Source organism: Symphalangus syndactylus, chromosome 13 (genome assembly GCF_028878055.3).
Source record: "Symphalangus syndactylus isolate Jambi chromosome 13, NHGRI_mSymSyn1-v2.1_pri, whole genome shotgun sequence".
In the NCBI taxonomy this organism is placed as follows: Eukaryota; Metazoa; Chordata; class Mammalia; order Primates; family Hylobatidae; genus Symphalangus; species Symphalangus syndactylus.
The window spans coordinates 43,293,551-43,320,768 of record NC_072435.2 but is presented as its reverse complement, the minus strand read 5'-3'; the positions used below and the strand labels follow the sequence as shown (position 1 = coordinate 43,320,768).

The 27,218-nt window shown below is 53.1% G+C and overlaps 1 protein-coding gene across 1 annotated transcript in view; it reads right to left on the bottom strand.

Annotated features, from left to right (window-relative positions):
* The window catches only part of MYO9B (myosin IXB), a 135,537-nt gene that overhangs the window by 17,656 nt on the left and 90,663 nt on the right, over window positions 1-27,218 (bottom strand). Inside the window, exons 12-22 of the mRNA XM_055239265.2 lie at window positions 24,076-24,217; window positions 23,597-23,801; window positions 20,830-20,908; window positions 15,540-15,653; window positions 12,433-12,472; window positions 11,310-11,432; window positions 10,636-10,716; window positions 8,596-8,706; window positions 5,427-5,549; window positions 3,274-3,590; window positions 862-1,779 (exon numbers count right to left, since the gene is read on the bottom strand). Coding sequence (XP_055095240.1) covers window positions 862-1,779; window positions 3,274-3,590; window positions 5,427-5,549; window positions 8,596-8,706; window positions 10,636-10,716; window positions 11,310-11,432; window positions 12,433-12,472; window positions 15,540-15,653; window positions 20,830-20,908; window positions 23,597-23,801; window positions 24,076-24,217 — 2,253 coding nt within the window. The remainder of the gene's footprint in view (window positions 1-861; window positions 1,780-3,273; window positions 3,591-5,426; window positions 5,550-8,595; window positions 8,707-10,635; window positions 10,717-11,309; window positions 11,433-12,432; window positions 12,473-15,539; window positions 15,654-20,829; window positions 20,909-23,596; window positions 23,802-24,075; window positions 24,218-27,218) is intronic.

Sequence of the window (27,218 nt, the reverse complement as noted above, 5' to 3'; positions counted from 1 at the left end):
CTACCTGTCTTCTATCTATCCATCCCTTCATCCATCATGTGTATCTTCCATCCATCCATCATCTGTGTCTGTCTTCCATTCATCACCTCTATCCATTTTCCATCCATCCATCCCTCCATCATCTCTATCTTCCTTCCATCCATCCCTCCATCATCTCTATCTTCCATCCATCCATCCATCCATCCACTCACCCACCCACACACACATCTTTCCCTTTCTCTCTCCCTCCCTCCATCCATCATCTATCTATAATACTCCTGGCATGTGGTAAGTGGGGGCCAGGGATGCTGCTCAACATCCTATGATACACAGGACAGCCCCCACCGCAGAGAATGATCTGGCTCCCAATACGAGCAGTGGGAAGCTGCGCAGGCCTGCTGCAGGGAAGGCCTGTCTCCTCCCTGATTTCTTTCCTTTGGTCCTGCAGGCCCTCTGGAAGAGGGAGCTGGAGATTCCAAGTCACCGACGCTTGTCTTACTAAGGCTCAGGCAGAGCAAGCCCCTGTTCTTTAACCCTGAGGAGTGCAGTTAGTCCTGTTCACCAATTAGAAACCAAGGCCCAAGATTTCTGGGCAGCAGGGACCTTGACCTGAGGAGCCACCTCTCTCAAGGCCGGGGCCTTTCTGTGTGAGCACAGCTCCTTCTGGGGACCCCTCAAGGCTCCCGGTCCCAGCCTGGGCCCTGGCTGGGTGCCTTGTCTTCACTTGGGTCTTTAGCATGTCCTGCTCATCCTCCTCCCTCAGGGCTCCCGCGCACCCACTGGGCGTGATTACACATGTGTTTCCAGGATGTGTGGCACTGCCCCTGGCCTTGCCCACTTGGCCTGGACCCTGGTGCTCAGACAAGAGGGTGTAGGGCTTACTCTGTGGGCGTGAGGGCGGCCCCTGTGGCCCGGTGTCTGTCGCTGAGGTCCAGGGACTGACTGAGCATGGCACTAGGGCTGGCAGCGGCCACCAGCTTCTTGCCTCGCCACAGCTCCACGGCGCTGGCCAGCCGCTCAGCGTCCAGGTACCGCTGGATCTGCGTGGAGCCCCCGGGGCTGTCAGGCTTTTCCTGAACCCTTGGGCTGCCACACGGTTTGCTCTTGTCCTCGGGGGTCTCGGGGGCGCTGCCGGGGGCCGGTGGGCTGACCCTGCTGTCCAAGGCCAGGCTGGTCGGCCGCTCCAACTGGCCAGGCCTGGGGCTCCCACTGGGCAGCGTCTTCTCGGTTTCTTCAGAGACCGTGCCAACTGCCATGGCCTGGGGTTGCTCTGTGGGCTGCTTTTGAGATGTGTTCTCAGCCTCCGTCTCTACGACTAGAAGGGTTTCATCTTCTCTGCTGTCCTTTTTGTCTTCCAGGAGACTCACCCCTTGCTCCTGGGTGACCCTTCTGGAAGGTTCTCTCAGGGCACTCTCCTCCTTGCAGGACTGGATGTGTTTGTTCTGGAACTTGACGTGCTCCAGCCCTCTTTGACGACGCGACTCACGCTTCTCCCGGCTGCTGGGGACTTTCTCGTGACTTTCAGCTGCCACAGTTTTCTGGGGCGGGAGAGTCTTCTCTGGGCTTGGGGCCTCCTTCTCAGGTGAGGAGTGCTCTAGGGGGGACCTGTCACTTGGCTGCACCTCAGGCTCTGATGCTAGGTGCCCACCATCCTCCGCCGGCTCCGGCTCCTGCTCAGCTACCTGCTGCCCGCCGGCCGCCTGACCCAGCCCGCCCTCCTCAGCGCCTGCTCTTGCGGCTTCCAGAGCTTCCCTCTCCTTCTCTTCTGCCTTCTGCTTCTCCGAGATCATCTGGCTGAAGCTGGAGTGAGGAAAAAGTAGACAGCTGGTTCAGAAACAAACACTCCCTCCACCTCCCACTGAGTTCCGATGGGACCCCCAGCCTGTGGGCTGCAGACAGGGCTTCGCCTGTGGCTAGGGGCCCTGAGAGATGCTTCTGGAAAGCAGGAATCTCCTCGATCAGGAAAGGAGGCTGAGGGTGGTGCCCCCTCAATGTCACAGATACCCCTGCCCTGCGTCTACCTGGCTGCCTTGTTAGGGCAGAGGATGCTTGTTGGGGCTGTGGTGGGTGGGTTCTGTTAAGAAGCCTCAAACTCCTTTGGGGTCCACTGCGGGCTTTCCCTTGGGTCTTTTTCTAGGAGGCTTTTTGTTTTGTTTTTATTTTTATTTATTTTATTTTATTTTTGAGACAGAGTCTCACTCTGTTGTCCAGGCTGGAATGCAGTGGCACGATCTTGGCTCGCTGCGACCTCTGCCTCCCAGGTTCACGTGATTCTTGTGTCTCAGCCTCCCTAGTAACTGAGATTATAGACATGTACCACCAAGCCCGGCAAATTTTTGTATTTTTAGTAGAGATGGGGTTTTGCCATGTTGGCCAGGCTGGTCTCGAACTCCTGGCCTCATGTGATCTTCCTGCCTTGGCCTCCCAAAGTGCTGGCCTTACAGGTGTGAGCCACTATGCCCAGCCTGTTTTGTTTTTAGAGACAGTGTCTGGCTCTGTCACTCAGGCTGGAGTGCAGTGGCGTGATCATAGCTCACTGCAGCCTTGACATCCCAGGCCCAAGTGATCCTCCCACCTCAGCTTCCTGAATAGCTGGGACTACAGGTGTGTACCACCACACCTGGCTAAGTCTTTAATTTTGTGTAGAGATGGCATCTTGCTGCATTGGCCAGGATGGTCTCAAACTCCTGTGCTCAAGCGATCCTCCCACCTAGGCGTCCCAAAGTGTTGGGATTACAGGCATGAGCCATTGCACCTGGCCTAGGAGGCTTTTGCATGTGTGGGTAGGGCCTGCTCCGGGAGCTAGGACATGACTTGTGGCAGAGCTGGGTCTGTGTGGGCAGGGGAGAGGTGCACAGGGTGCCTAGGTCGGGGAGGGGCTGGGCTCAGAGCTGTGGGTGCTGGGACAGGAGCTGCTGATATCCTCCTGGGGGCTTTTCTGTGCCTGGTAGATGCCCCAGCTCCATGTGAGTGTTGGGCTGGTCCAGGCAGCCCCTCCAACCCTGAATTCAGGTGTTCCCTGACTGATCCAGGTACACGGGAGTCCCTGGGCAGAGAATGGGTGCAGCCAATGGCAAAGCAGGGCTTTGTCCCTGAGTGCTGCCTGCCAGCCTTGGAACACCTCTCTGCAGCCCATGTGTGCCCAGGCGTCTGGTTTCCCACCAACCTTGCCCTGTGTCCAGAATGACATCCCCTTAGTGCCACAGGCCAGATGGTATATCATGGGCAGCAATTTGGTGAGTGACCCTTTTGGCTTCTGGAATATTCCGAGGAGTGTGGCCCGGCTCTGCTCACCTCTTGCGCTGCAGGTGCCCTCGGCACAGGCTCTGCAGGCGGATGATGCTCTGTTTCTGGCGCCGGTAGAGCTTCCGCTGCCAGTAGCCCCTCCAGGCGGCCTGGAGGTACACAGCGGCCTGCGTCCTCTCCAGTGCCCTCCGGACCCGGTAGGACCGCCAGCAGGCCTGGATGGTGACAGCGGCTCGCTTCATCTGCAGGAAGTGCCGACGCTCCAGCACCATCCGGAACCAGCTCTGCAGCAGCAGGATTTTCCGCACCACCTCCCGGTGCAGTGTCTCCTGCAGGGCTTGCCGCTCTGTCTCCTTCAGGAAGACCTGGTGGGCACGGAGTCAGGTGGGGTCAGCCGTGCTGCCCCTGACACCATCTCTGTGCCTGGGAGGTCTGCATAGCCCACTCCAGAGTGAGACCCAGGCTGGTGTGCTGACCAACTAGGGCTTTATTTATTTATTTATTTATTTATTATTTTTTTGAGATGGAGTCTCACTCTGTTGCCCGGGCTGGCGTGCAGTGGCACGATCTCGGCTCACTGCAACCTCCGCCTACCGGGTTCAAGTGATTCTCCTGCCCCAGCCTCCCGAGTAGCTGGGACTACAGGTGCCCATCACCAGGCCTGACTAATTTTTATATTTTTAGTAGAGACAGGGTTTCACCATGTTGGCCAGGCTGGTCTCAAACTCCCAACCTCAAGTGATCTGCCTGCCTTGGCCTCCCAAAAATGCTGGGATTACAGGCATGAGCCACTGCACCTGGCTATGGCTTTTTTTTTTTTTTTTTGAGATGGAGTCTCACCAGGCTGGAGTGCAGTGGCCTGATCTCAGCTCACTGCAACCTCCGCCTCCCGGGTTCAAGCGATTCTTCTGCCTCAGCCTCCTGAGTAGCTGAGCCTACAGGTGTGTGCCTGTAATGAAACCCTGTCTCTACTAAAAATACAAAAATTAGTCAGGCGTGATGGTGGGCACCTGCAATCTCAGCTGCTTGGAGGCTGAGGCAGGAGAACCACTTGAACCTGGGAGGTGGAAGTTGCAGTGAGCTGAGATCGCACCACCAGTCTGGGCGACAGAGCGAGACTCTGTCTCAAAAATAAAAACAAAAAAGAAAAAGAAATAAGATCTCGCTCGTTACCCAGGCTGAAGTGCAGTGGTGCAATCATGGCTCACTGCAGTCTCAAACTCCTGCCTCAGCCTGCCACGCAGCTGAGACCACAGGTGCATGCCACCATGCTTGGCTAATTTTTAAATATTGTATAGAGATGGGGTCCTGCTATGTTTCCCAGGCTGGTCTCAAACTCCTGGGCTCAAGGGATCCTCCCACCTCAGCCATTCAAGTAGCTGGGACCCTGGGTGCATGCCACCTCGCTTGGCTGGAAGGGAATTTTTTACACCAGGTGAGGCCTTCAGGGGGACTGACCTTGGCACTTGTTTTGTTTGTTTTTTTTTTTTTTTTTTTTGAGACGGAGTCTCGCTCTGCCGCCCAGGCTGGAGTGCAGTGGCGCGATCTCGGCTCACTGTAAGCTCCGCCTCCCGGGTTCACGCCATTCTCCTGCCTCAGCCTCTCCGAGTAGCTGGGACTACAGGCGCCCGCCACCAGGCCCGGCTAATTTTTTGTATTTTTTTAGTAGAGACGGAGTTTCACCGTGGTCTCGATCTCCTGACCTCGTGATTCGCCCGCCTCGGCCTCCCAAAGTGCTGGGATTACAAGCGTGAGCCACCGCGCCCGGCTACCTTGGCACTTGTTAAACACGGGTGGCTGAGTAACGCTCCCACAGCAAGAGGCAAACACATGCCCAGAGATGGGAGACGATCTCTGAAAGGGAGTACAAGTGCAGGCCACCTCCTGCCTGATACTGTAAAGGGGACGGACCATCTCCTAAATCCTGCCAGTTAGCACGACCGTCCCTTTCCTACCTGTGAGGCAGCAATAAACAGGTGATGAGCAGGGAGTCTCTGAGCCCCGCTGAAGAACAGCAGGTGGGGCTCAGTCAGGGCGGCCCCTATCCCTTAGGTGCAGTGCTCTGCTGGGTCCCGAGAAATGCATTTCCTAGACAGAGCCCTGTATGTTTCAGAGAGTGGCCCTGGGGGCCTGGGGAGACACGGTGTGCAGTGGAAGGCAGGGTGTGGGTTTGCAGTGCCCCGAGGGGCAGGAGTGCTGACCTTGGTCTTCCCGATCTGGTAGTTCCTCTTGTCTATCTTCATTTTCTCCAGGAGTGTGGAGATGACCTCCCTGCAGGGCTGGGCATCCTTGGGCAGGAGCACCTGAAACTGCTCGGTGAAATCCTACGTTATTTGGGAGGAGATAGGAGAATCTAGGTGAGTGTTCCGGCCAGCGATGAAGAGACGGGCATCTGGTGACCCTGGTTAAGGTGAAATTGGGTTTGATGGGAATGGTAATGACAAATCTAAAATTTCAGGCTTTCAGAAATAGTCTGGGCCGGGCGTGGTGGCTCACTCCTGTAATCCCAGCACTTTGGGAGGCTGAGGCGGGTGGATCACCTGAGGTCAGGAGTTCGAGACCAGCTTGGTCAACATGGTGAAACCCCATCTCTACTTAGCCGGGCATGGTGGCAGACACCTGTAGTCCCAGCTACTTGGGAGGCTGAGGCAGAAGAATCACTTCAACCTGGGAGGCAGAGGTTGCAGTGAGCCAAGACTGCGCCATTGCAATCCAGCCTGGGCAACAGAGAGAGACTCCGTCTTAAGAAAAAAAAAAAAGAAATAGTCTGATTTTTTTTTTTTTTTTTTTGACTTTGTTACCCAGGCTGGAGTGCAGTGGTGTGATCTCAGCTCACTGCAGCCTTGACCTCCGGGGCTCAAGTGATCCTCTTGCCTCAGTCTCCCTGGAAGCTGGGACTACGGCACATAGTCCTGTAGCCATCACGCCTGGCTAATTAAAAAAATTTTTTTGTAGGGACAGGGTTTTGCCATGTTGCCAAGGCTGGTCTCGAACTCCTGAGCTCAACCAATGAGACCAGCCTGGCCAACAAGGCAAAACCCCGTCTCTACCAAAATTAGCCAGGAATGGTGGCAGGCGCCTGTAATCCCATGTACTGGAGAGGCTGAGGAAGGAGAATCACTTGAACCCGGGAGGTGGAGGTTGGAGTGAGCTGAGATCATGCCACTGTACTCCAGCCTGGGTGACAGAGCAAGGCTCTGCACCCCCGACCTCCCCCCAAAAAAAACCCAAAGAAATGGGTTCTCAGCTGGGTGCAGTGGTAGATGGGTCACGTGACCCAAAGTGCTAGGATTGCAGGCGTGAGCCACCATGCCAGGTCAACAGTCTGTAATCCTTTTTTTGAGACGGAGTCTCACTTTGCCGCCCAGTCTGGACTGCAGTGGCACAATCTCAGCTCACTGCAAGCTCCTCTTCCCGGGTTCACACCATTCTCCTGCCTCAGCCTCCTGAGTCGCTGGGACCACAGGCACCCGCAACCTCACCTGGCTAATTTTTTTTTTAGTAGAGATGGGGTTTCACCGTGGTAGCCAGGATGGTCTCGATCTCCTGACCTCGTGATCCGCCCGCCTCGGCCCCCCAAAGTGCTGGGATTACAGGCATGAGCCACCGCGCCTGGCCAACAGTCTGTAATCTTAAGAAAGACCACTGCAGATACAAGGTCCTAGATCTTTTAGATGGTCGAGGTGGCTGGGAACCACAGCCACCCTTGCAATGGGGCTTATAGTCTAGGACTTATGCGGGAGTTAGATCGTAGCTGGAGGAACATGTTTTTGTTTTTGTTTTTTTTTGAGGCAGAGTCTTGCTCTGTTGCCCAGGCTGGAGTGCAGTGGTACAAACATGGCTCACTGAACCTTCAACCTCCCAGACTCAAGCAATCCTCCTGCCTCAGCCCCGCAAGTAGCTGGAAGTATATTGCATGCCAGCACGCCTGGCTTTTGTATTTTTATGTGGAGACGGGGTTTCACCATGTTGCCTGGATTGATTTTAAGCTCCTGAGCTCAAGCAATCTGCCTGCCTTGCCCTCCCAAAGTGTAATTACAGGTATGAGCCACCACACTGGGCCTCTAGTGTTTTTTTTTTTTTGAGACAAGGTCTTGCTTTGCCATCCAGGCTGGAGTGCAGTGGCTCAGTCATAACTCACTGTAGCCTCAAACTACTTGGGTTCAAGTGATCTTCTCACCTCAGCCTACTGAGTAGCTGGGACCACAGGTGCATACCACCTTATCTGGCTAATTTTTTTTGTTTTGTTTTGTTTTTTGTTTTGTTTTGAGGCGGAGTTTTGCTCTTGTTGGCCAGGCTGCAGTGCAATGGCGTGATCTCGGCCTATTGCAACCTCCATCTCCCAGGTTCAAGCGATTCTCCTGCCTCAGCCTCCCAAGTAGCTGAGATTACAGGTGTGCCCCACCATGCCTGGCTAATTTTTTTTGTTGTTGTTGTATTTTTAGTAGAGATGGGGTTTCACCATGTTGGTCAGGCTCCTACTCCTGATCTCAAGTGATCCACCTGCCTTGGCCTCCCAAAATGCTGCAATTACAGGCGTGAGCCACTGTGCCCAGCTAATTTAAATTTTTTGCAGAGACGGGCTCTCACTATGTTGTCCAAACTGGTCTCAAACTCCTAGGCTCAAGTGATCCTCCTGCCTTGGCCTCCCAAAGTGTTGGGATTACAGGCGTGTGCCACTACACCTGCCCAGAACATTTCTTTCTAGTAAATTATTATTTCAAATATTTAAGGGCCAAGCATTGGTAAAACACACCAGCATTTCTGCATTTTTTATAATTTTGCTTTTCTTATCCACATAGGATTAGAAAGACATTATTTCTGTTCAGTGTATGAGAAAAGAGGCACTTTACATTCTAGTCCCTGGGGCTATGAAAGGAAAGCGTGAAAGGGAACCAGGCGCTGTCATCTCTGGCTTTGGGCTCAGGGTGACACAGGTACCAGCTCTTGGCATGAGGCAGGGGTTTCTTTTTTCTTTTTTTCTTTTGAGATGGAGTCTTGCTCTGTTGCCCAGGCCGGAGTGCACTGGCTCGATCTCGGCTCACTGCAACCTCCGCCTCCTGGATTCAAGGGATCCTCCTGCCTCAGCCTCCTCAGTAGCTAGGAGTACAGGCAGCTGCTGCCACACCCGGCTTATTTTTGTATTTTTAGTAGAGATGGGGTTTCACCATGTTGGTCAGGCTGGTCTTGAACTCTTGACCTCAGGTGATCCGCCCGCCTTGGCCTCCCAAGGTGCCAGGATTACAGGCGTGAGCCACTGCACCTGGCCAACCTGCTGGGTTTACACTCCAGCAAGGAGCTCTCTTTGGAAGACGGTGATTGCCTTTGCCATGAAACAGGTGTGTCCAGGTATGTGTGCTTGTGGCCTACCTGGAACGTGTACTTGGCACTGTACCCTGACCTCCGGATGCGCACGGTCTCCAGCATGCCGGTGTAGCGCAGCTGCTGCAGGACCAGCTCGTCGTCAAAGCACAGCTCTTTCTGAAATGGGAATGTGAGAGATCAGGCAGGTGGCCTTGACCTGACAGGATGCCCAAGTCTGTCGGTGGCTCAGGCCTGGGAACTGTGAGATGAGGGCACTTTCCCATGCGACCACTGCCTCTTGGGGTCCCGAACACAGGCATGGTCAGGGTGCACATGTGGGTGCTGGCTAGCCGACCTGGGAGTATTCTATGGCACAGCAGCCAGGAGTACCAGGACAAGGGGTCCGTCCTTGCTCCAGACACTCTTTCTGGAATGAAGCCAAGATGGGAGGATCAGTTGAGGCCAGGAGTTCGAGACCAGTCTGGGCAACATAGTGAGACCCCCCATCTCTAATCATTTAAATTTATTAAAAAAAAAGAAAAAAAAAAGAACCCAAATGCAAATCTGTTCTGGGCTTGTTCTCCGTGGCAGGCACCGGGGTAAGTGCTGGGAATTCGGTGGAGAGGAGAGCTTGGTCTGGGGGCAGGAGCCACACACAGGTGATGGGGGGGACAAAGCCCAGTGTTCTGGGCCTGTTCTCTGCCAGGCACTGGGGTAAGTGCTGGGGATTCGGTGGAGAGGAGAGCTTGGTCTGGGGTCAGGAGTCACACACAGGTGATGGGGCGGACAAAGCCCAGCACCCCATGGGAGGTGTCCCAGGAGAGAGGAGATGCTGGGCTGTGTCCTGAGGAGGGAACAGGCAGAGAACAGCTGGGTGGAGGCCCAGAGGAGAAGGAAGAAGCCAAGGGGCTGATGGGGACACAGGGAGATGCTTCCTGCCAGGGGAGAGAAGAGGCTGGAAATGCGGCTCCCTCAGTGGGCTTTAAGCCTGGAGCTCAGGGGTCTGGACTTCACTCTGGTGGGCAGTAAGGGATAAGGCATGGTGTTGCTATAAAGACAAACGGTGCTGGGCGTGGTGGCTTACGCTTGTAATCCCAGCACTTTGGGAGGCTGAGATGGGTGGATCACTTGAAGTCAGGAGTTCAAGACCAGCCTGGCCAACATGGTGAAACCCCGTCTGTACTAAAAACACAAAAATTAGCTGGGCATGGTGGGCACCTGTAATCCCAGCTACTTGGGAGGGTGAGGCAGGAGGATGGCTTGAACCTGGGAGGTCGAGGCTGCAGTGAGCCGAGATCGCACCACTGTACTCCAGCCTGGGTGACAGACAGAGGGAGATTCTGTCTCAAAAACAAACAAACAAACAAACAAACAAACAAAAACAAAAAAAAGCAAACGGGAAAGAATGGGGAGGGTTGTCATGACTGGTGGTGGATGTGGAAGCCAGGGATGCTGCCACCCTCCAGTGCACAAAATGGGTCTTATCACAGATAATCATCTGCTGGCACAGCCCACGAGCAGAGAAGGTGCACGATGGAGCATCTCCCCAGGTACAGTTGGCGGGAGGTTCCTGCCTGGCTGTGTGCTCACATTTGTCTGGGAGCCCACACCCCTGCTCAGTCCCTGGCAAAGCCCCAAGCTGTCCTCCTAGGGTCAGAGTGCACCTTTCGGGTAAAGGAAGCCTGCGCCAGTGCTGAGCCTGGAGCCCCCACTGGTGGTCCCACCGGGGCTCTGAGGGTCTCTCTAGAAACTTGTAATGTGAGCAGCAGGCTGTGTGTGCCTCTGAGACTCTGCTACGTAATCTCAGCCCCTGCCTTCTGGTACACTCCTTGCACCGGCTACTCTTTGGGATGTATCTGAAGAGCACCCCTGACCTGTCGCTCCCTAATCAAACCTTCTCTGGGCCTCTCCATGTTCCAGATGATGTCCCTGCTCTTAAATGGCCACTTGGGCCATCCTCACTGCTAATGCTCCACCCCCGGCTGCCTCTGGATGGACTGCTGCACCGTCCGCAATACTGCATGGAGGCTGGGGCTGGATGCAGGGACACCGACACCCCTAAGAGTCCGGCATGGGCCTCCTCCCAAACACCTTAGAGAAACTCACCTTTTCAGCATTGGAACGGATGCAGCGGATAAAGAAGGGCTCTGCCTTCCCCAGCGCCTCCAAGAGCTTGTTAAGGGATGTCTGTTAAGGGAAAGAGAAAGCGTTTGGGTTGAGTCAGGGACCCTGGCAGCCGCTGTTCTGTGGGAGGAGACCTGGGATGCTCTAGCATCAGTGTGGGGTGGATGGGGTCTGCACAGATGTGGGTCCCTGGCAATGGGACACAAGAGGTTCCAGCTGGACGTTGTGACCCAAGCCTGCACTATCCCCGGAAACCATTGAGGGAGCTATGTGGTCCCCATGGTACCAGGGCCACCAGTGCTTGTTTTTGCCTCAGGTGGAAGGCTGGGGCTGGGGACGACTAGACAAACGCTTTCTGGAGATTTGAAACAAAAGGGACCATGGATGTAGTGTTTTTTTTTTTTTGAGATGGAGTCTCACTCTTGTTGCCCAGGGTGGAGTGCAATGGCGTGATCTGGGCTCACTGCAACCTCAGCCTCCCAGGTTCAAGCAATTCTCCTGCCTCAGCCTCCCAAGGAGCTGAGATTACAGGTGCCCACCATGCCCGGATAATTTTTGTATTTTTAGTAGAGACGGGCTGTGCTCGGTGTCGGGTGAAGCTACACAAGCGTGAGGCTGAGCTGACCGCCACCTCCCGCCTCTCCTGCTCCACCTACCTGGAACTGGGCGCTGATGCTTGGTGGCTTTTTCTTTTTGTGCAGGTGCAGTAGGGACTTGGTGGTGCGGTCGTGCAGGGTCATGCTGATGATGAGTTTCAGGGACTTGGAGTCCAGCAGGTTCTAGGACAGACACATGGGGTCCGGCCTGCCCTCCCACAGCCCACACAGGCACGGGGAAGCATCACAGGCATCCCCGGAGCCAGGGCAGAACAGCGTCCCCGCAGCGAGTGCCCGGGCAGCAACTCTTAGGTTTGGTCTCAGGACCACACTATTGATGCAGGCCCAGTGGAATGAGGTGGGTTTGCACTTTGCACACAGCGCTGGTTCCAGGAGGGCTGATGACAGCCTCTTTCACAGCCTGAGTGGCTGCCCCATTTCCTCTTCCTCTGGGTTAGAGAGGAAGCCAGTGCTACTGAACCTGGCCGTCCCTCTCCTCTGCACAGCTCCTACAGTTTACATTACTTGAGTCAAGAAGGGCCAGGTCCTTTCTGTGCCATCCGCATGAGCTCATCGGACAGGCCACCGTCATGTGTCAGCCAGTTCTATCAGCTGACAAGAGGAATTAGCCCTCTCCCATCTGCTAACTAGACTGCAAGGCTATTCTTACTCTGCTTGCAAATTTCCTAAATTGCCGTACTTGTATGTGGAAATGAGACAGAGCGCTTGGGAGGTTCTTTGTCCCATCTGGAAGCGGCCCTGTAGCCAGGGACTGAAGATGGGGATGTTAAACAGAAGGGTCCCATTACCTTGGGGCAGGATGAGCTCTGTGGTGCTATGAACCCACTAGAGCTCCCTGTGGGACCAGGCTGAGGCCAGACTTCAGCTGCGCTTACGCCCCTGGCTTCCTCCCTCACCCCTTCTCTCTGCCTTCTCCTGTAAGCCCCCCTCCATAAGCAGCTGTGTGTGCAAATACCCCATCTCAGACCCTGCTTCTGGGAAACCCGTAAAGAGACAGCTCCAAATCATCTCAACACGAGAACATTTTTTTTTTTTTCTTGGAGGGAGGGGGAGATAGTGGGAAGGAGGAGGAAATGAAGCTGCAGAAGTGAAAGCTCTCAAGATGGGCAGAGAAGCAAGATATCTTGGAACGTGTCGCGCGGGGTGTGTTTTTTTTTTTTACCTTTGGAATGATCTGCTTTTGTTTGATACCTTTACTTTTCCTGTCAAAATATTAAAAATGGTTTTGTGAACAAAAGGAACACAGTGTCGGGATTTGGGTTAGTTCAGCAAGCCACGCCTGGCGGGTTAGACTGAAAGACAGAGAGAGAGGGGAGAGAGCGAGAAGGCGCAAGTGCAACAAGGCCGCCGCCACCTCTCCACACTGCACACCGTGGCGTGCCTCAGCCACTGTCTCTGGACACCATTTTCCCTGGGATGGCGGCAGCCGGACTCCGTTGGTGGCTGCCCCAAAGCTGAGAAAAGCATTTAGTCTGGGGGCCATTCGGATGTCCGAGAAGTAGGAGGGGCTGGATAGGGATCTACAGGGTGTGACGTGCATCCAACGGGGCTTGCTATGGAGGAACTGACATATCCCCCAAATCACAGCAGGATGCCCTGAGTGGGGCAGAGGGAGCCTGAGCAGTCCTGGTGGTGACCAGGTGACCAGGCTGTCTTTGCCATGTGCTGGTAGACGCCGAGCAGGCCCACAGAGGCCCTTCTGGAACCCTCTGCTGGCAGGGCAGGGACTTGCCCTGCAAAATAACCAAAATGGGGCCTGGGTGGAAGCTCCTTTCAGGATCATGCTAGTGGGAAAGAAGAAAACCAAAGCTGGCCAGGTGCAGTGGCTCACGCCTGTAATCCCAGCACTTTGGGAGGCTGAGGTGAGCGGATCACCTGAGGTCAGGAGTTCAAGGCCAGCCTGGCCAACATGGTGAAACCCTGTCTCTACTAAAAATACAAAAATTAGCCAGGTGTGGTGGCGGGCGCCTGTAATCCCAGCTACTCAAGAGACTGAGGCAGGAAAATCGCTTGAACCCAGGAGGCGAAGGTTGCAGTGAGCTGAGATCATGCCACTGCACTCCAGCCTGGGTGACAGAGCAAGACTCTGTCTCAAAAACCCCCCCAAAACCCAAAGCTGCTCTTTTGGCCGAGGTAAGGAAGGGAATAGCTCCTGTGTTCTCAGACACCTTATGGAATCTTGCAGATGAAGGGGAAAATAAATAAATAACTAAACATATGTATTTATTCAAGAGGCCTGGTGCCTTTTGAAGACCGGCTAAGGAGATGGTAACTTGCAGATCTGTGAGATGCCTAGCCGTCTGCAGTTGCATTCAGTTTCACCTGAATCCCTGTGGGGTAAAATAAGGCATAACAAGAACAAAAGTTTGAGGCCGAGGTGGGCGGATCATTTGAGGTCAGGAGTTCAAGACCAGCCTGGCCAACAGGGTGAAACCCCATCTCTACTAAAAACACAAAAAAATTAGCCGGGTGTGGTGGTGCACACCTGTAATCCCAGCTACTTGGGAGGTTGAGGCAGGAGAATCACTTGAACCCGGGAGGTGGAGGTTGCAGTGAGCCAAGATTGAGCCACTGCACTCCAGCCTGGGTGAGAGTGAGACTCTGCCTCAAAAAAAAAAAAAAAAAAAAGGAACAGAAGTATGAAACAGGCTCCCGCTGGGTACGGTGGCTCATGCCTGTAATCCCAGTGCTTTGAGAGGCTCAGGCAGGAGGATCGCTTGAGCCCAGGAGTTTGAGACCAGCCTGGCAGCCTGGGCTGTAACACAGCAAGACTCTACCTCTACAACAATAAAATTAGACAGGTGTGGTAACTACAGGTAGCACGCCTGTAGTTCCAGCTACTCTGGAGGTTGAGGCAGGAGGATTGCTTGAGCCCAGGAGGTCGAAGCTGACGTGAGTGGTGATCATGTCACTGCTGCACTCTAGCCTGGGCAACAGAATGAAACCCCCATCTCTTTTTTTTTTTTTTTTTTTTTTTTGAGACAGAGTCTCGCTCTGTCGCCCGGGCTGGAGTGCAGTGGCGCAATCTCGGCTCACTGCAAGCTCCGCCTCCCGGGTTCACGCCATTCCCCTGCCTCAGCCTCCGAGTAGCTGGGACTACAGGCGCCCGCCACCGCGCCCGGCTAATTTTTTGTATTTTTTAGTAGAGACGGGGTTTCACCGTGGTCTCGATCTCCTGACCTCGTGATCCGCTCGCCTCGGCCTCCCAAAGTGCTGGGATTACAAGCGTGAGCCACCGCGCCCGGCCCCCATCTCTTAAAAGAGAAAAAAAAGGGCCGGGCGTGGTGACTCATGCCTGTAATCCCAGCACTTTGAGAGGTCAAGACAGGCAGATCACCTGAGGTCAGGAGTTCAAGATCAGCCTGACCAACATGGTGAAACCCCATCTCTACTAAAAATACAAAAAATTAGCCGGGAGTGGTGGCAGGTGTCACTAATCCCAGCTACTTAGGAGGCTGAGGCGGGAGAATCGCTTGAACTTGGGAGGCAGAGGTTGCAGTGAGCCGAGATCGTACCATTGCACTCCAGCCTGGGCAACAAGAGTGAAACGCCGTCTCAAAAAAAGAAAGAAAGAAACTGGCTCCCATTGGCTCCCATGCAGGTGCAAGCTTTGCTCTCAGCCAGCCCACACCCCAGTGGCCACTAAAAGGCGAGATGTGGTGACCGCAGGTGGATGTCTTGTCAGCTGAGGCTGCTGCCTGCCTGGTGCTGGGTCAGCATAATGGAAGCATGAGAGTCATTACCTCATTTGCAGGCCGAAAGCAGAGAATACTCAATCACACAGTGTGCTAACAGTCGGGATCCCAAACCGGTTTATGCACCTTCTGGGCTCTCCTGACTGGCTTATGTGGCCACCTGCAGAGAGCAGGGCCACCCTCTCGGGGAAATCGCATGCCCTGCTGCAGATGGCTTCTCTGCAAGCTCACAGTGGCAAAGGCGGGAGCAAGCTTTGCTCTGCAAGCCAGACAGGCACAGGGAGGAGAAAGGGGATGGCACATTTGCGGGTGGAAAATTAGATGCCTCGAAGAAGGAGTGCTCCTGGGAAGCTGCCCCGTGTGCTGGGAAGCCGGCCGTGCCTGGGCCACAGCGCAGACAGAGGCCAGGGGTGTTATTGATTGGCATTTAGTGATGGCTGGGGGTGGGCCATGAGACAGCACTGTGGTTTTAGTGGCTGATGCAAATTAGGAAGACTGCAGGCCCCGCCAGGGTCACGGGAGTAGGGGGAGGTGGTTGTCGCACTTGTAAGCAGGGCCTTGGTGGGGGACTCACAGGATGAAGGCGCGGGGTTTCTGGAGCCGACTGAGGGACTGGAGAAGGCTACGGGGGTCCTCGCCCTGCCAGGGCAATCCTTTGATGCTCTTGATCATTTGGTTATGCAAATCGCTGAGGGGAGGGGTGGAGGGGGCGCAGTGACAGAAAGAAGATGGAGTTAGAAGCAGGCCTGCCACCTCAGGGTTCCCAGAGCCATTGGGACCATCCCCAGGCCACTGAAGCCAAAACATGCAGCTGGGGAAAGACACTGTGCTCAATGCTGCCCCTCTCTCTTTTGCCAGAAATGGGGACTGGGCCGGCCTCCCCAAGCCCTGGAGCAGAGCAGGGCTTTGAGGCAAATTGGACTTGGCAACACGGATCATTGATCCTTTTCAATACATCATTTCCAGCTGGGCGCGGTGGCTCACACCTGTAATCCCAGCACTTTGTGAGGCCGAGGTGGGTGGATCACCTGAGGTCAGGAGTTCGAGACCAGCCTGGCCAACATGGCGAAACCCTGTCTCCGCTAAAAATATAAAAAGTTAGCTGGGCATGGTGGAGGGCACCTGTAATCCCAGCTATGTGGGAGGCTGAGGCAGGAGAATTGCTTGAACCCAGGAGGCAGAGGTTGCAGTGAGCTGAGATAGTGCCATTGCACTCCAGCCTGGGAGACAGAGCGAGACTCTGTCTCAAAAAAAAAAAAAAAAAAAAGATTATTTCCATCTGATCATTACACTTCATTCAATCCTTTTCATTTGGATCACTGAAAAGGTTCTCATATTTAAGAGCCTTTGGGGATATTTATTTATTTATTTATTGAGACGGAGTCTCACTCTGTCGCCCAAGCTGGAGTGCAATGGTGCAATCTCGGCTCACTGTAACCCCTGCCTCCTGGGTTCAAGCGATTCTCCTGCCTCAGCCTCCCAAGTAGCTGGGATTACAGGTGTGCACCACCATGCCCGGCTAATTTTTGTATTATTATTAGAGATGGGGTTTCATCATGTTGGTCAGGGAGGTCTTGAACTTCTGACCTTGTGATCCGCCCACCTCAGCCTTCCAAAGTGCTGGGATTACAGGTGTGAGCCACCGCGCCTGGCCGGGGATATTTATTTAGTTTTAAATTTATTTTTATTCTTATTTTGTTTTATTGTTTTGAAACAGAGTCTCACTCTGTTGCCCAGGCTGGAGTGCAGTGGTGCGATCTCAGCTCACTGCAACCTCCACTTTCCAGGTTCAAGCGATTCTCCTGCCTCAGCCTCCTGAGTAGCTGGGATTACAGACATGCATCACCCCGCCCAGCCTATTTATTTTCTAAATTCCATGACAGGCTGGGCGTGGTGGTTCATGCCTGTAATCCCAGCACTTTTGGAGGCTGAGCAGGGCAGATCACCTGAGGTAGGGAGTTTAAGACCAGCCTGGCCAACATGGTGAAACCCTGTCTCTACTAAAAACACAAAAATTAGCCAGGCATGGTGGCGCATGCCTGTAGTCCCATTCACTCCGGAGGTTGAGGCACGACAATCGCTTGAACCTGGGAGGCAGAGGTTGCAGTGAGCCGAGATCGCACCACTGCACTCCAGCCTGAGCGACAGTGAGACTGTGTCTTAAAAAAAAAAAAAAAAAAAATGCAGTTAGGGGCGACTCAGAAAAAAGACCCGGGGGGGGTCTCTGTGGGAGGAGCAAATTAGTCTCTCTCCATGATTTTGTGGCCAGATGTCAATCTCCTTGTTGGCTTCGTTAAGGCCTTTGGAGGAATTAATTTGAATACGAGAGCCACAGGTTGAACACAGCAGTTCTCAACTGGGGCGGTACCATCCCCATCAGGGGACATTTGCCAATGTCTGCAGACATTTGTAGTTGTCATGACTTGGGGGTGGGGGTGCTCTCCTGGCATCTGGTGGGTGGAGGCCAGGGATGCTGCTCAACACCCTACAGTCTACAGGACGGGTGCCCACCCCAGAGAATGATCTGGCACAGTGCTGACGTTGAGAAACCCTAGTTTTTTGTTTTTTTTTTTTACAGAGTCTTGCTCTTTTGCCCAGGCTGGAGTGCAGTGGTGTGATTTCGGCTCACTGCAAACCCCGCCTCCCAGGTTCAAGTGATTCTCCTGCCTCAGCCTCCCCAGTAGCTGGGATTACAGGCACACACCATGCCTGGCTAATTTTTGTATTTTTAGTAGACACAGGGTTTCACCATGTTGGCCAGGCTGGTCTTAAACTCCCGACCTCAAGTGACCTGCCCACGTAGGCCTCCCCGAAGTGCTGGGATTACAGGGGTGAGCCACCGCGCCTGGCCAGAGAAACCCTAGTTTAAGGGGATAATGACCCTCAAAGCACTCAACCTTACTCGCTTCATTTTGTTTGATGGCTGTGGGCTTAGGCTTGAGCATGCACGCTGGAGGTGCAAACTCTGGCACTGATACCGTGTGTGAATTAGAATGCCTTAGAGATGAAAACTGGATGCTTTCAAACTAAATATTAGTGAGGAATGTCTAAATGACAAATGTTTTTGACAGAACTTCTAGAAATGAGGATCTGGTTTTTCCTGTTTTTTTTTTTTTTTTTTTTTTTTTTTTTTTTTTTTTAATTCCTCATTCCAGACATTTTATTTATTTTTTTCTTGTAGAGGTGGAGTCTTGCTATGTTGCCCAGGCTGGTTTCAAACTCCTGGCCTCAAGTGATCCTCCCGCCTTGGCCTCCCAAAGTGCTGGGATTACAGGTGTGTGCTACCGCATCCTGCTGGCAGTCGTTCAAAGCACATGTTTTAGCTCTGGGCAGGTGGCCTGGAAGGACCCGACCCCAGCCCCTGTGCTCCATGCACCATGCCAAGTGCCCCCATGGCCCCACTTACCTGCTCTCCCCAGCCCTCCAGGGAGGCAGAGCAAAGGCAACAGAGGGGTCGCCTGTCACCTCTGTATGCGAGTGGCCTTCACACCCAGGGTGGTCAGTGCAGCGGCCATGGCTTGGAATGAGGCCCATGACTTTGGCCCACCCGCGGCCCTGCTGACCCGGCTAAATCTGCAAATCTGGCAGGAGCAGCCCCTGCTGGCCCTGGCATTCCCTGAACGGCCAGTCCTCTCTGTCTGTGTCCTGGACGCAGCACTGAGCACCTGGGGAAGATGGCTCCCCTCGGTGCCTTGCTGGCCTCGGGATCAAAGGCCCTTTCTGCACTTACTTCTTGCTTTCATAGAAAGCAATGATGTCCTCAAAAGCATTAATATTGAACTCCTCAGAGCCGTCAAATGAGAAATCTAGCATTGAGCAGCTGAAAGGGAGAATCTGTATAAACTTAACATGCTCCTTGGGTGGGACCCGCAGCCCTGTGGCCAGGCCCTGGGGAGATGGATGCTGCTTCTGCTACCGCAGGTCGGAAGTCACTTTGTCTTTGGGGTAAGGGAGGCAAGAAAAAAAAAAAAAGAGGACTGGGTGTGGTGGCTCATGCCTGTAATCCCATCACTTTGGGAGGCTGAGGTGGCAAGATGGCTTGAGGCCAGGAGTTTGAGATTAGCCCGGGCAACATAATCAGACCCTGTCTTTATAAAAGAAAAAATAAGCCAGGTGTGGTGGTGTGTGCCTGTTGTCCCAGCTACTTGGGAGGCTGAGGTGGGAGGATTGCTTGAGCCCAGGAGGTTGAGGCTGCAGTGAGCTGTGATTACACCACTGCACTCCAGCCTGGTCTCAAGCAAAACAAAACAACAAAAATGCAACCCACACAATAAAATAGAAGGAAGCTTTCTAGCTGTTGGGAACTTGGGGGACAAAAAAAAAAAAACAACAAAAACAACAGAGGAATGCATTCTCCTTTCTTGTGTCCCATTTTGGGTGAAAAAGGTGATTCCAAAAACTTTTTTTTCTTTTTTTTTGAGACAGAGTCTTGCTCTGTCACCCAGGCCGGAGTGCAGTGGTGCGATCTTGGCTCACTGCAACCTCCATCTCCCAGGTTCAAGCAATTCTCCTGCCTCAGCCTCTTGAGTAGCTGGGACTATGGGTACTCACCACCACGCCTGGCTAATTTTTCTATTTTTAGTAGAGACAAGGTTTCACCATGTTGGCCAGGCTGGTCTCGAACACCTGACCTCAAATGATCCACCTGCCTTGGCCTCCCAAAGTGCTGGATTACAGGTGTGCACCATCACGTCTGGCCAGCCTGCTTTCTTTTCTACCCTGGTGCTGGCACATGCTTGGGTGCGTGCAGGGCCCTTGGTCATTGCTAGGGTCCACAAAAGACCCCGTGTCATCTCATGTGCAACATCAAAGTGTATGTGTTTCTGACTGTGAATGAAGTAACTTGGCAGAACTACTTTCGGGCCACTCCAGGCAGGATGGGGGAAGAACTCTCCAATCAATCAAGCCCGTCTCTCTGCACCACCATTGATGCTTGGGCTCTACCTCCCAGTGCCCACCCTGGGCCATAAAATGGATCCTTTATAAACTGAGCCTCCTCCCATCTGCCTAAAGCGCATGATGCACCAAGGCCTGCTATCCTGTGTCCATAAAAGCAGCCACCAAATGCTGCTTGGTTCTGGGTCTTTTTGTTTCAAACGGCAGCTCGGTGACTTATTCAGAGCAACCTCGACCTGGGTTTAGAATGTAGCATTCCCCAGTGGCTCACGCCTATAATCCCAGCACTTTGGGGGGCCGAGGCGGGTGGATCACCCGAGGTCAGGAGTTCAAGACCAGCCTGACCAACATGGAGAAACTCCGTCTCTACTAAAAATACAAAATTAGGCTGGGCGCAGTGGCTCACGCCTGTAATCCCAGCACTTTGGGAGGCTGAGGCGGGTGGATCACAAGGTCAGGAGATTGAGACCATCCTGGCCAACACGGTGAAACCCCGTCTCTAGTAAAAAAAAAAAAAAATACAAAAAAATTAGCCGGGTGTGGTGGTGGGTGCCTGCAGTCTCAGCTACTCCGGAGGTTGAGGCAGGAGAATGGCATGAACCTGGGAGGCGGCGCTTGCAGTGAGCCAAGATCACGCCACTGCACTCTAGCCTGGGCAACAGAGCAAGACTCTGTCTAAAAACAAACAAACAAACAAAAAAACAACAAAAAACCCCAAAACAAAATTAGCTAGGCGCATGCCTGTAATCCCAGCTACTCGGGAGGCTGAGGCAGGAGAATCGCTTGAACCCGGGAGGCAGAAGTTGCGGTGAGCCGAGATCACGTCATTACACTCCAGCCTGAGCGACAAGAGCGAAACTCCGCCTCAAAAAAAAAAAAAAAAAAGAATGTAGCATTCCCTAAGTTGTTTGAAACAATGCTGCTGCCACCTAATGATTTCAGTTTGGGCAAATCAGGGTCTTGCTCACCGGTAAAGTTTTTCCGAAGGGGTGCTGGCTCCTCTTGGCAGCTCTTCCGGGTGACTTTGGGCACCAGGGCTGCTCATACCTGCCAGAGACACAGAGTGGACGGTGGTGGGGATGGCCTCCTACGGAGGCTGCAATTATTTTAACCCATTTTATTTATTTATTTGAGATGGAATCTTGCTCTGTCACCCAGGCTGGAGCACAGTGGCGCAATCTCAGCCCACTGCAACTTCTGCCTCCCGAGTTCAAGGGATTCTCCTGCCTCCGCCTCCTGAGTAGCTAGGACTACAGGCCACTGTGCCCAGCTAATTTTTGTATTTTTAGTAGAGACGGGGTTGTGCCATATTGGCCAGGCTGGTCTTCAACTCCTGACCTCAGGTGATCTGCCCACTTTGGCCTCCCAAAATCCTGGGATTATAGGCATGAGTCTCTGCGACACCCCCCAACCTTTTTTTTTTTTTTTTTTTTTTAATTTTTTACCAACAGGGTCTTGCTGCATTGCCTAGGCAGAGTGCAGTGGTGCAATCATAGCTCATGTAACCTCCAACTCCTGGGCTCAAGCAATCCTCCTGCTTCAGTCTCCCAAGTAGCTGGGGCCACAGGCACATGAGGACACACATGACTAAGTTTCAACTTTTCTGGAGAGATAGAGTCTCACTATGTGGCCCAGGCTGGTCTCAAATAGCTGGCCTCAAGCGAGCTGCCTTGGCCTCCTAAAGTGCTAGGACTACTGGTGTGCACCATTGTACCCAGACACTTTGACCCATCTTTTTTATTTATTTATTTATTTATTTATTTATTTATTTATTTATTTATTTATTTACTGAGACAGAGTCTTGCACTGTCGCCTGGGCTGGAGTGCAGTGGCACGATCTTGGCTCACTGCAACCTCTGCCTCCCAGGTTTAAGTGATTCTCCTGCCTCAGACTCCTGAGTGGCTGGGATTACAGGTGCCTGCCACCGCGCCTGGCTAATTTTTTGTATTTTTACTGGAGACGGGGTTTCACTATGTTGGCCAGGCTGGTCTCAACCGCCTGACCTCGTGGTCCACCCACCTCGGTCTCCCGAAGTGCTGGGATTACAGACGTGAGCCACCGTGTCCGGCCTATTTATTTTTTGAGACGGAGTCTTGCTCTGTCATCCAGGCTGGAGTGCACTGGCATGATCTTGGCTCACTGCAACCTCTGCCTCCCGGGTTCAAGCGATTCTCCTACCTCAGCCTCCCTATGGTAGCTGGGACCATAGGCATGCACCACCATGCCTGGCTAATATCTGCATTTTTAGTAGAGATAGGGTTTCACCATGTCAGTCAGGCTGCTCTTGAACCCTTGACCTCAAGCGATTGTCTGCGTCAGCCTCCCAAAGTGCTGGGATTTCAGGCGTGAGCCACTGCGCCTAGCAGACCGATCTTAAAAAGCAGCTCATTGGCCGGGCGCGGTGGCTCACGCCTGTAATCCCAGCACTCTGGGAGGCTGAGGCAGGCGGATCACGAGGTCAGGAGATCGAGACCATCCTGGCTAACACGGTGAAACCCTATCTCTGCTAAAAAATACAAAACAATTAGCCAGGCGTGGTGGCGGGTGCCTGTAGTCCCAGCTACTCGGGAGGCTGAGGCAGGAGAATGGCGTGAACCCAGGAGGCGGGGCTTGCAGTAGCTGAGATCGCGCCACTGCACTCCAGCCTGGGCGACACAGCAAGACTTCGTCTCAAAAAAGAAAAAAAAAAAAAAAAAAGAAAAGCAGCTCATCACTCAAGTTTGGGCAAAGTTGGGTAACTGTGAAGATTTGGATCCCCAAAACAGAGCACTATTTCCTATTTCTCATGAAAGCTTTATCCTTCCTCCTTTTCATCAAGCCCCTTCCGGAGACAGAAGCCACAGCTGATAACTGAAACTGAAGCTGAGGACAGAAGGTCAGAGCCCTTAGACCCGGGTGAGCCACTCAACCATGCAGGCCTCAGGTTGCCTCCGGGAAAAATGAGGACATAGCTTTCTGCCATCCTTCTATCAGCAACTCTATAGGGCTGGACCAAGTCTTGAGTGGATCAGGCACACCCCCTGCCTCAAACCATCTCTGTCTAGGACGAGGGAGCAGAAATGTCCCTTTGAGGCTGGGTTCCCGGTAGAGAATGTTCAGTTAAGAGAAGAGGCTGGGGCTGGGCATGGTGGCTCACACCTGCAATCCCAGCATTTCATGAGTCAGAGGCGGGCGGATCACTTGAGGTCAGGAGTTTGAGACCAGCCTGGCCAACATGGTGAAACCCTGTCTCTACTAAAAATACAAAAATTAGCCTATGTGGTGGCGGTCGCCTGTAGTCCCAGTTACTTGGGAGGGTGAAGCAGGAGAATCGTTTGAACCCAAGAGGCGGAGGTTGCAGTGAGCCGAGATTGCGTCATTACACTAGAGCCTAGGCGAGAGAGACAGAGACCCTGTCTCTTAAGAAAAAAAAAGAGCAAGACAGAAAGAAGAGGCAGAACACTAGGAAGAGCTACATTATCACAATCAGCAAACTCCCAGGGCCAGTGGGATCAGGGGGAATCATTAGCAAAGGAGAGGCCCGATGGAGTTGCTGATAGCATGCCCTGAGGTTAAATTACACACGCAGGTCAAGTTTCTATTCAGGGTGACAGGAACACTTCAGGTAGATAGGTGGCGTTTGCACAACATAATGAATGTACTAAATGCCACTGAACTGTTCACTTTAAGATGAACTCAGGATGTGCCCCCCTCTCGACAGTGACGCTTGTGCGGGTTCACGCCCCGGCTCCCACCTGCAGCCTTTTCGGCCCTCTCGGCCCGCAGGTGTCCGGCCTCCCGAAGCACTGCCATGGCCCGGATAGCGGCCCGGAGCACGGCCCAGCGGAACACGGCCACAGGGTCCATGCCGATGAGCTCCCGCACGTAGGAGCTGTCACTGCCCCGCAGCAGGGCCACGATGTCTGGCCGCATGTAGTCCATGTTCTTCTCCCGGAAGTCCTGGTGGGGAATGGATGTCACTCGGGGATACTCACTCACCGGTGCCTACCAAAGACCCCGGACTGGCGCAGGAAGGGCTGGCGGTGGGGTGGGGCCCATCCTAAGCGCAAATGGCAGTTCTTGAGCTATGGAGCCTTGGACTTTGGAGCCGGGGATTTGCAGTGGGTTCTGAGCACCCTGGAACCTCGCCCACAGGAGGATCCTCCCATGTGGGCTTCTGGGCTGACTGTGGCTTCCCTCAGGCTTCCACCAATGGTGATGGGCAGACACCTACCTTGATCTGATATTTCACCTTCCCTGCGAAGTGCTGGATGATGAAGGCTGGCTCCATGACCGGGGTGCCCAGGAAGTACTTATTGTCCTCATGCTGCTGTTTGAACTTGGCCAGCAGGGTCTGGCTCGTGGCGTGGGGGAAGCTGGGAACAGAACACGGAAACTTTGCAGGCATGAACGGGGCTGATTTACCTGCTGTGTATTTTACCTTGCAGACCCCTGGTGCACGAGGTGGGTGGGTGCATGGGGTGGGCAGAGCAGTGAATTGGCACAGGGCTCTGTGGGCAGAGGGGTGGGTGAAGGAGCGAAGAAAGGAAGGAATGACAGTGCGCCTGCCTGCCTCATGCTGAACACGCTGGCGGAGGGCTGGGACTCTGCTCTCTGCGTTAGCAGGCATAGCTGCAGCCTGGTACAAGGAGGCTGAGGGTGAAGTGACGCTCTCAAGGCTTCAGGATTTTTAAAACAAAAACATATTTTTTTCTTTGGAGACAGGGTCTCACTCTGTTGCCCACGCTGGAGTGTAGTGGTATGATCACAGCTCACTGTGGCCTTGACCTCCTGGGCTCAAGGGATCTTCCTGCCTCAGCTTCCTGAGTAGCTGAGACTATAGTACAATGTTTTTCTTTTTTTTTAAGAGAAGGGGTCTTGCTATGTTACCCAGGCTGGTCTTGAACTCCTGGCCTCAAGTGATCCTCCTGCCTAAGCCTCCCAAAGGACCAGGATTATAGGCGTGGCCACCGTGCCCAGCCAGGCCTGCAGAATTAACATTCAGTAGCCCAGTGCCTGAGTCTGGGTGGCTCACTCTCTTCGCCCCCACATGGCTGTTTTCTAGGGGGCTTGGAGAGAGGTCGCTGAACAGGCTTGGTGGCATCTGCAAAGTCTGTCCCCTGGGAAGTCTGGATCTGTTACCCATCGTAGGCAGCTCCTAAGAATAATCCTGGGCCTGGGTGACTTCTGGTCTTGGAGCCATTTGTACCTGAATGCCACACCTTGGACAGGGGGTCCTTCTCCTGCTCTACATTTGGAAGGAGAGGCTAGGAGAGGAGAATGAAGCAGGGCTCTGTTGTGCTCTGGGGAGGGGGAGGTTGTGGGGGCAGAATAAGGGACTCCTTGTACCTGACTGAGTCTGCCTCCCAGGAGGGAAATGATGTTGTTGGTTTGGCAAATGCTGCCTGAGCCCGGCCTCACTATTGAAAATACAGGCAGCGAACGCATGCCCAGATCCTAACATCGGGGCTCCGCGTTAACAGGGCCAAGGAGGGGAGAGTCTATAGCTATGAAACATATCATTTCCAGGACTGTAAACAGGGTATGGAGTGTGAGGCATCTGCCTTGAGTGTCCCCCAAAACCCTCAGTCATTGAGATAGGTAATATTTTAGTGCACTATTTCAGAAAATCTAAATCAATGTGCAAAAAGAAAAAAAAATTCCATGATGAGCAAAAATAGCAAGATTTTAAAGAGACTCGAGCCTGCTGGGCCAGGCCCTGCCTCACAGGCTTCCCCTGATCTGACCCTGGGAGTTTCCTGGTTGTGATGACGTAGCTCCTCCAACTGCCGTCTCTACTTTTTTTTTTTTTTTTTTTTTTTAATTTTTAGAGTTGGGGTCTTGCTCTGTTGCCCAGGCTAGAATGCAATGGTACAATCACAACTCACTGTAGCCTTGACTCTCTGGGCTCAAGTGATCCTCCTGCCTCAGCCTCCTGAGTAGCTGGGACTATAGGTGCATGCCACTGTGCCCAGCTAGTTTTTTTTTTTTTTTTTAGAGATGGGGTCTCACTATGGTGCCCAGGCTGGTCTTTAACTCCTGGTCTCAAGTGATCCTCCACCTTGGCCTCCCAAAGTGTTGGAATTACAGGTGGGAGCCACCGCACCTGGCACAAATGCTCTTCTTTTATCTGAACATTCTCTACCTGGACCCCAGCCTCAAAGGGATGTGTCTGTCTCCCTGACCTGGACAGGGACTAGGTTTGAGGCAGGGGATGTGCCTGATTCATTTGAGACTCTGGCCAGCCCCTTGGAGATGTCACTGGCAAGGGATGGGTCTGATAGAGTTGCTGATAAGACAATATGTCCATATCTTAACCCCCTACCACTGACTTTTGAATGTGACCTTATTTGGAAAATAGGGTCTTTGCAGGTGTAATTAGTTAAGATAAGGTCACTAGCATGGGACCTAGTTCCATATGGATGGTGTCCTTCTAAAAAGAGAAGACAGGGTCAGGTGTAGTGGCTCACACCTATGGTCCCAGCACTTTGGGAGGTCAAGGTGAGAGGATCGCTTGAGCCTAGGAGTTCAAGACTAGCCTGGGCAACATAGGGAGATTCCATCTCTACAAAAAAAATTTTTAACCAACCTGGCCAACATGGTGAAAAAACCTCATCTCTACTAAAAATACAAAAATTAGCTGGGCATGGTGGCAAGGCACCTGTAATCCCAGCTACTTGGGAGGCTGAGACACGAGAATCGCTTCATCCTGGGAAATGGGGGTTACAGTGAGCTGAGATGACGCCAATTAACTTGAGCCAAGATGGCGCCACTACCCTCCAGCCTGGGCGACAGAGCGAGACTCCTTCTCAAAAAAAAAAAAAAAAAAAAAACAAATTTAAAACTTAGCTGGGTGTGGTGGTACATGCCTATAGTCTCAGGCACTAGAGAGGCTGAGGCAGGAGGATGGCTTGAGACTGAGAGGTTGAGGCTGCAGTGAACCAAGGTTGTGCCACTGCACTCCAGCCTGGGCAACAGAGCAAGAGCCTGTTTCAAAAAAAAAAAAAAAAAAAAAAAAAGAAGAGGAGGAGACAGGACTGAGAGATGAGAGAGGTAGACACAGAGGGAAGAAGTCCACGTGAAGAGGGAAGCAGGGACTGGAGCGATGTGGCCAAAAGCCAAGGAAAGCTTGGACCCCTAGAAGCTGGAGGAGGCAAGGAAGGGTCCTCCCTTGGAGCCTCTGGAGGCAGCACAGCTCTGCTGACACTTTGACTTTAGACTTCCAGCTTCCAGAACCATAAGAGAATAGATTACTGTGGTTTTAAGAACTCCGCCTCCCCGGTTCAAACGATTCTCCTGCCTCAGTCTCCCAAGTAGCTGGAATTATAGGCACCCGCCACCATGCCTGGCTAATTTTTGTATTTTTAGTAGAGATGG